This window comes from Cyprinodon variegatus, unplaced genomic scaffold (assembly GCF_000732505.1).
Source record: "Cyprinodon variegatus isolate N-32 unplaced genomic scaffold, C_variegatus-1.0 Scaffold558, whole genome shotgun sequence".
In the NCBI taxonomy this organism is placed as follows: Eukaryota; Metazoa; Chordata; class Actinopteri; order Cyprinodontiformes; family Cyprinodontidae; genus Cyprinodon; species Cyprinodon variegatus.
In genome coordinates this window covers 279,813-288,685 of record NW_015151011.1, presented here as the reverse complement: position 1 = coordinate 288,685, position 8,873 = coordinate 279,813, and the positions used below count along the sequence as shown (strand labels likewise).

At 45.7% G+C, this 8,873-nt stretch overlaps 1 protein-coding gene across 1 annotated transcript in view; it reads right to left on the bottom strand.

The window, feature by feature from the left end:
• Positions 1–8,873, bottom strand: part of LOC107095591 (hippocampus abundant transcript 1 protein-like) — an 18,838-nt gene that overhangs the window by 3,351 nt on the left and 6,614 nt on the right. The window contains exons 2-11 of the mRNA XM_015391746.1: positions 5,166–5,264; positions 5,023–5,085; positions 4,814–4,941; positions 2,765–2,879; positions 2,510–2,686; positions 2,032–2,145; positions 1,719–1,790; positions 1,526–1,638; positions 691–788; positions 438–601 (exon numbers count right to left, since the gene is read on the bottom strand). Of these exons, the coding sequence (XP_015247232.1) occupies positions 438–601; positions 691–788; positions 1,526–1,638; positions 1,719–1,790; positions 2,032–2,145; positions 2,510–2,686; positions 2,765–2,879; positions 4,814–4,941; positions 5,023–5,085; positions 5,166–5,264 (1,143 nt within the window). The remainder of the gene's footprint in view (positions 1–437; positions 602–690; positions 789–1,525; positions 1,639–1,718; positions 1,791–2,031; positions 2,146–2,509; positions 2,687–2,764; positions 2,880–4,813; positions 4,942–5,022; positions 5,086–5,165; positions 5,265–8,873) is intronic.

Sequence of the window (8,873 nt, the reverse complement as noted above, 5' to 3'; positions counted from 1 at the left end):
ACTTTCCTGGGTTCTAGTCAAGAACAGACTTGGAGAGGAACTGAGGAATGGCTGAGGTTCCACACATCATGTATCATTAGTGTTGCTACTCGCTATCTTCTTACCTGTTGTGTCATCGACCAGGAAATGATGGTAAACTAGCATGGCTAACTGCTAATTTGCTAAGGGTCCTGCATACCCTCACTAAAATAAAACAGTCAGAATCATCTCTATTTAAATCTTTTCTTCATAAAATGAATTTAAAGACAGTTTCTGACAGATTGAATCAGTGAATACGAGGTTCTGACTCTTAAAAAGTTAGTTTTTCTTTAAGAAGTAAAGCAGATCAGATCCATGTTCTTTAGCATCAGGCCATCAGAGCTCATTGGTTCCCTCTAACAGAACTGGACCCACCTGCTCCCAGCCAGCATGCAGGGCGGCTGGGTGGGAGTTTTTACCTCGGTGGGGCCGTGCAGAGGCAGCGGGTCGATGCTGTACTCTTCCTGGATGGGATCCATGGTGTTGAACTCCACGTTGAAGAGGAAGAAGATGAATCCGTAGAGAGCTGGGCCCAGGCCGTTACAGAGACCTCTGATGCCGGTGATCATCCCCTGGACGACTCCTGCAGACAGAACCAAGCCGAGTTCGTTAATCCGCACCCTGGATGATCGCTGCGCCCGCAGACCCCATGGAGCGGCTCCTCCCGCTCACCTTGTTTATCAGAATCAGCTGACTGTGACACCAGAGCGGAGACGGCGGGGAAGGTGATGGAGGACATCGCTGCAACGGCTCCGGCGGCCCACATCATCCTGGGACAGAAAGACGGCAGGATGAGCGGCTGGCATCTTTCTAAAAGCTCCGCCCACAGCGCCGCCCTCAACCTTTAGCTAGATAATCATGGTGGAACTTAGACCGAGGTGGTCGCCGCCAGTGTGGTTTCTGACAGCCATCTTAGATCTAGTTTTAGTCTTCAGGACGAAAACTATTATTAGTTTTAGTCTCATTTTAGTCATTGCAACATAAAACCAACTAAAACCTTTTTAAGTTTTAGATGGTTTCATGTTGCAAAAAAAATAAACCTTTACAATTTGTAATACCAACCAGATTATTTCCCAGACTGACAGCTCTATCCTAGACGCTACAATCGCTGGGTATAGAATGCTGCTGTGCAGATCATCATTGCTGCTGGGCAGAAAACTTTGATTTATAGAATTAAAATAAACCTTTATATGAATTAATGCCCTATTTTATAAAAAAGTTTCTCCCAAAAGCTGTGAAAATAGCAGATCTAGTTCAACACATCCTATTGGTTAATATAGCAGATCTAGTTCAACACATCCTATTGGTTAATATAGCAGATCTAGTTCAACACATCCTATTGGTTAATATAGCAGACAGACAAGCTGACAGAATGTCCAATAAGGAATGATTTTATCATCCAAGGTTTCCATCCCAAAGCAAACACTTCCTGATCTGCTATGAATTCTACATTAAACACAGATCTATAAAATCTGCATTAGTCAAAAAATGAATAATTCAGCCTCACCATGGTTCTGATCCGAAGCCGTACCAGGCCAGCTGGAGGATCTGGAAACCCAGACCCAGCAGGACCGTGTTCTTGTTTCCCAGGTATCTCATCAGCAGGGTGAGGAAGAGAGTCTGAGGGGGAAAAGGAGGCGTGGTTACGGTTTAACCTCAACAAAATACGCAGGAAGTGACGCAGCAGGGGGGTCGGTTACCTGGGCAACGATGGACAGGATGCCAACGACCCCGATGAACACGGCGATGGTCGTGGAGGAGAAGTTTATCACCTGGAGGGAAACAGATCCACGAGGAGTTTTAAAACCTTTTTTAATGTATCTCTACAGCATGACGCTGCCTCTGCCGTGCTTCACCATTGGAATGGAATTACAGCTTTTTATATAAGATCCAGGAAAATTGACTGATGTTTGATAAAAAGATGAAGCTCCTAAACATTTTAGTTTTAGATGTAAACATACATTTCAAACTATATCAAATGAAAACTTTTCCAAAGGAAAGATCTTTCGTCACCTGTCTCAGGTAGAGGAAGAAGCTGGAGTACTGGCCGGCCTCCGGCAGGTAGGACAGGAAGACGGTGATGCAGATCAGCAGGACTGTGGAGTCCTGACCCACCTTCCTCAGAGACTGAATAAGAGACAGACAGAGAGAGGGACAGAAATACACCAGCGGCGCCGTCAGACCATCAGTTAGCCTCCAGTTAGCGTCTGGAACTCAAAGGGTTGGACTAAAGCACTGAACTGCTCTGATTTAAGGTGGAACTGCAGAGTTACAGAGCCCTTAGCATTTAGCAGATATTAGAAATTAATTATTTAAGAGGAGTTACTGCCTCGAGGAACATTGGTGCCTTCGGCCACGTCTTCACTCAACATACTGCGTCCAAAAACAGACAGGAGGTTAAAATCATGCAGCTACAGGGTGAAACAAAGCTTCAGCTCTCATTCAGCCACTAACTGATCTAACACAGCGCTCAGAGGTTCTGGTTACTGACAGCGAAAGGGTCGGCCTGCTCCCAGGTGAAAGGCGTCCCCCACGTATTCAGCCTCATCTTGTCCGGCAGCGACTCGGGGACGGCCAGCAGGATGAAGCAGATGTCGGCGTACCAGGCCGACAGGTACGCCCCGATGGCCGGACTCGTCACCAGGCTGGCTGCAAACGTGGCCGAGACCTGGAGGGACCAGAGCCGAGGTTGGCGACGTTCAAAGACCCCGAGAAACGGCTAGAACCAGTCAGAACCAGGTCTTACCAGACCGTAGGCCGTGCTCCTCTCTCGCTCGTCCGTCACATCAGCGACGTAGGCGAAGATCACGGAGAAGGTGACGGAGAAAGCTCCAGACATGGAGATCATGGCGAAGTACCACCTGAAGCAGGAACAGAACAGAAGGAAGAACAAACCTTCAGGGATTTTCTATTTTAAACACCCAGCTCACACACAGCCTTTTATTTCTATCCAAGCTCTATAGCCGCCGGTTCCACCTCAATATGGCCGACCTGAACGTACGGAGCGAGTCCCTTCCTTCTGTTGGGGCCCCCTAGGGATGCTGCAGCGTAGTAACAGCAGGCGTAGTTGAAATTAACTAATTAAATTACCCAGTTTGAGAGTTAATTATTAACTTTTTGATAACAAATTTAAAATAATTGGACTTTAAAGGCGGTAGTTTTAATGATTTAAAGTAGACAGATTTTTCTAAAGGTTCATTTTTAGGCTGTAACTGGCCTTTATTTAGTTATTTTATAAAGTAGGCAGACAGGAAGTGGCATCAGAGAGATGGCGGGGACCTGCAGCACAGGGTCACCAGGTTAGGACACCACCCTGTGACGTGGGTGGCACAATTAACCCCTGCACCACCTCCTGTTTGTTTAAATGCTACAAAGATTGGAGGCGGGTTAGAAACTGAGCAAAATAAACAGAAGGAGTCTTCAGAGGAGGCAGCAGCTCCTGCATCGCTGCTGTCTCCATCTGCCTCCCTTCATTCATATTAATACTTTCTTGATCTCATATTGGAGAAATGAACTCTCTGCATCCCTTTCAGGAGCAGTGGGCTGCCATTGTGCAGCGCCCAGGGAGCAGTGTGGGGTTAAGGGTCTTTGCACAGGGACTGGGCAGTCTGTGGGAGTCAGACCCAGAACCTCTGGATTCAAAGCTCTATGCCCTAACCAGGGATAACGTTAACGTTAATTTATTTTGTTCCATTATTGTTCCTTCTGCATTATTTAACGTTTTAATAAAAAAATGCTGTTTTCCTTCGATTTTTCAAATCCATTTTTTTATTTTTATTTTTTCATGTCATTTTTAAAAATGTTTAAATCTTTGATATTTTTTTCAGACTGAGTTTTAGGAAATGCATTTTTAAAGATGGCATTTTACGGCCACATTTTCTTCACTTCCAGCCCAATCCAGACGCTCGTTCTTGACCAATAGAAAGGGTTCTTGGCTCCTGTGGAGGAAAGCCCCGCCCCCCAGAGGAGCAGAAGATCAGACAGACTAAGCTCTGCCATTTAACAGAAATTCCCAGCTTATTTTTATTTTTTTATTAAGATCTGAGGTCAGAGGAGGACAAATGGAACATCTAAAAAATGACTTTCATAGAGATTTTAGATGAACAAAACCGTTATTCTACTTGTAGAAAACAAACGGTTGTTGTTGACACAAAGTTAAAGTGGTATAGCTCAATATGGCTAACTGACCGAGCTAAAAGAGGCTAACCTGTTAGCTACTGAGCGCAGCTAGACACATCTTTATTTAATGGTCTAAAAGTTACTTTGTTCACCAGAAACAGTTTTTTTTCCCAGTTTTGTTATCGATCAGGTAAAACTTCTTTGGTCGTTAGACACGCTAACGCTACAGATGTTCCAGACTCGACACACGGACTCTGCATGATGTTATCATTGTCTGGGCAACCACAATGTTTCACATCCTGTGGCAACTTTCAGCCAATCAAGTAGCGTAACGTTACCGGCAGGAAGCAGATGTGGTTCCTACAGCGGCGGGACGCGTGAGGTCTGGCGCTCCGAATGAGAGCTGCAGAGTTTAATGGGATCATAATCCTGACGAACTGATGAATAGAGGATATTTGGAGGTGGACTTTGACTCAAAAATGTGTTTTTAAACGAGAAACATTTTTCCATCTTATAAAGTAAATAATACAGAAGCTACAGAAGCATCAAAGCAGCTTGACCGCTGTTTGATCCAGCATATAGACGCCCATGAGGCCTTCGGCGTGAACGCAGCGTCAGACCTCACGCTGTCCATCCCCCACCCAGCAGCTAAGACAGTAAAGGCATGACGTCCTACCAGGGGCTGAGCCTCATCAGAGGGATCGGAGCGCAGGTGAAGAAGACTGTGATGAGGAGGAAAGACCTCCGACCCCAGACATCGGACAGCGCCCCGATGAGAGGAGCAGACATGAAGGACAGCAGGCCCTGCACAGGAGAAGCCTCGTTCAGTGAGGGAGAAGCAGAGGACCAACAGAAAGCTGCTGAGGATCCGCCTCCTGCTCTTACCTTCACCCCCTGGATCAGCCCGTTCATCAGGAACGTGTGCTGGGGAAACGTTTCATGTAAAACCTGCAAAAAACACAGAGAATATCAAACATAAACAGTAGATATCCAGAGGAAACCTGCAGGGGGATGAAGCGTCTCCTCACGGTGAGCATAGGCGTGGTGAGCAGGCCCCAGGCGAAGAACTCCAGGAAAATCACCACCACGGCGTGGTAGACGCTGGGCCGGCCGATGCCCTGCTGCGGCTGCAAAATACAACAAACACAGAAACACATTTGATTTTCTCCTGGTTTCTCAGGCAGTGACAGTTTGACAGGAAGCTAAAGAGGAACTCCAGGAAGGTCCGCAGGATGAAGCTGAAAACATCAGGCAGCAACAAGCCTGGAACGAAGACGGAAACGATGCAGTTTGACCCATAAGGACCGAGACCTGTACCGCTTTCACTGCAGAACCGCTGACACGGTTCCACCGACGCCGCGAGAACACGAACCAGGTGGAAAAGCTAAGAGGATGAAAGAGGACTGAAACCAGCAGGGGGCGCCAACCACCTGTTCCTCTTCCAGTGAACAATAATCCAGAACCCGTCAATAAAACCAGGTGACTTCTAGACAGCAATTCTTAAAATAAGCAGATCTATACGGGTTTGGATCTGGCGGCTGCGTTCTCTGACGGCCAGATTGGTCGGCCGATGGCGTCGTAACGCGGCGCCGAGGCTTGTTCGGAAGACTCCACGTCACGCGGCCGACAAATGCGTCCTTCTTTCTGGCTGTTTTGAAGGACAGTCCGCTGTATCCTCCACAGCTTTAGGAATCCCAGGATTCATTGCAAATCAAAGCAAGCCGGTTGCTTCGCGCTCAGAGGAAAAAGGGAAATGGCGCCAAACAGTGGTGAATATTGGAAGTGCAGTTTAATATAATCCAAGCCTGTGAATAGTTCCGTCTGAAATGAATGGAAACAGTTGTTTTAATGGTTATGTGATTTAGGCCTAGACTTAATCCCCATTTCCACTACCCTTTGAAACCCTGCCGAGATCGGTCCGAGCACGGTAACTCAGATAACTGATGAGCGCACGCACAACTGAACCAAACCAAACCAGACACGACTGAACCGCGCTACCATGATACTAGTTCATCAGTGGGGCTCGGCGCGTTCAGTTCCGGCTCGGTTCTCTGATAACAAAGAGCGCGTGACCAGACCGCGTCATCTCCTACCATCAGCCTCCTTAATCAGGAATTTTCAGACATTCATAATAATCCTAGCTTCCCTACCGTGTCGCATGATTTCCAGTGATGATTCTGCTCAGCAGTGTGATGAACCTCAACGTCTGTCGTCGTTTCCTGCGCCTGGAAGCCCTGATTAGACTATCGTTTATCGTATCCGCTTCCTAAAATCCGACTCTGTCAAGCTAACTCACCAAAGGCTGCCTTCTTCGCCTGACTCTACGCAAACTTCCTGAGTTCTACGGGCGCCGCCATGTTGGTTTGCATGATTCCCTCGAGAGAGCAGTAGTACGGTAGATCGCAACTAGGAGGAGGGGAACCGTGCTAGCTTGCTAGCACGGGGCGTAAACATTCGTAAGGAACAGAGCTCGGCACGGATCGGTTTTCAGAGCCTAGCGTAAACGGCGCTTTAGACAACTTTTATTGTCATTTTGTAGACAGAGCGTGTTCAGAAAACAAAATTTCATTCAGCACAGCTTTCCAGACAGTAAATGAAAATTTTCCATTTCATAAGGCGCAGCAGTTGTTAAATGTAAAGAGTGGGAGAAAAAAAAACAACAACAAATAAAACATGGTGCGATATCTAAGCTCAGATTCCAACATCTCTGCAGTCTGAGGACCATAAATCTGATATCTGAGACGACGGTACTGCCGCTGAAGCTCCTCGGAAATGTTATTAGCACCTAGGATAGTAGTGAGAAGTTTGCTATCTGTTCTTTTCCCGCTTTGTGTGTCAACTGTTAGGTTGCTCGGCCGGAGAAGGCTGGACCTGTTTGAATCCATAGCCAAACCTTTCCATCCTTCTGATTTTCAAAGACCTTCAAGGACCCAGTCCAGGTAGACCGGGCCCTTGGAGGACGCAGCCGCTGCATTAGAACCCAGCCATAAACAGATATGACGCCATCTGCTGGCAAACCTGCAGAACTACCAAAAAACCGGATGGTGGAAATGGAGGCAGCTACTAAATAGAGCCTGACTATCCTGCAAGCAGCAGCTCAGCTGATCCAGAGGAACTCTATGTTCTACAGAATCCTCCCCAGGACGTCCAATCAGAACCTGAGGCGGGTAAATCCAGCTTCAGAAAGTAAAACCACACCTTAATCCAGCTCATTTAACCAGATTATTTTAATCTTCATCTCAGAGTCGTTGCTGATGAGCTCATATTAGAGCGGAACATTAGCGCCTCTCTAATCATCTAACCAAGTCTCACCATCTTAGATCCAGCTGTAATGTACTTTGATCTTGTTCTGAGATTAATTTAAATAATCCAGAGCAGATTCTGTTAGATTATTAATCTTCTGTGAAAGGAGTCTACTCAGAATAAGTGTTGTTACTGTAAATATGCACCTAATTTACTAAAAAACTGAGGAAAGATAAAACGTAAAGCTCAAAAATAAATAACATGCCAGCCGGATGAGGTTATCTTTTATAAAACTGCAAAAAGCAGAAACATAACCGAGTCCAATCTCTTCAAATAAATGTATTTTTCTTATACGTGATTCTTGCAGGTAAGTAAGACTTCTTGCCTTTGGAATCAGATGATTGATGTTTTAAAAACAACTCCACAGTTTTATTTCCAGTAGTTTTTTGGAGGAGGTGTATAGCAGTTTTACATCATTCTTTTCAGCGCGGTGAATCAATGTGAAAAGTCACATATTGTGGTCTCACCACAGTGGTGAGCTCTTATGGGTCAGACAGCATCTAAGGTTCAACCCTGAGCTTTAAAAAGATGCCGACCTGAAGTTCCTCTTTAACAGTTTGGCTCCGTTTCATCGCAGCTCGCTGCTTCCAAAGAATCCACCAGAATCCATCCGTTCCTCCCAGGCGCCACTTTTCTTTTGGCTTCCATTTAATCAAATCTACTCATACATAAAATGAAAGGTTTGAACATGGAGGGCTCAGTCTACACAGATCTACTAACTCCAGTGTTTGTCATCGTTTCTCCACCTACCTGGTAGCCATCTTACTTAGAGATTTATGTGAGCCATCGGCACATGTTGAGGCCACCATTAACCCAACAAAAGCCCCCAGATAAAGACGACAACTGGAACAGAAACGAGTCTTCTTGGCACTCATACGAGCCAAAGATTTTGCATCCCTGTAAACAAAATGAGACGTTATGATCCGTCCTCAAACAAACCAGCAGAACCTGGAGCTCATACCTGCTTCTAAATGTTCAGGAACATGTCACTCTATTTCACTAATACTGCCAGAAACTAAAGGAATGAACAAACTTGGAATGATGGTTTTAATAAAGATAAATGTTCTTTTGGTATCTTTGATTAATCACAGAAAAGATCAAGCTATCTTAGAAACCATCTTCCTGATGAAGAGGAGAACTAGAAGCTGACAGACACGAAGGTTTTAGCCGTTTTCCATCTTTAGTTGAGCTATTAGCACAGATTCACAGTGCTGCATTAATTAGGTCTTCCTTGGCTGCAGGCGTTGAGGTGTGGCAGAGGTGACGTCTGACCCACTTAGCGTCTGATTCTTCATATAAACAACTGTGGATCCACCTTTCTTATACCTCATCCAAAACACTCAGGTTATCCTGATCTATCTCTATAGTTCTGCTGCTATAGGCTTAGACTGCTGGAGGACATAGGGACCCCTTTTTCATCATTCTGCTTCATT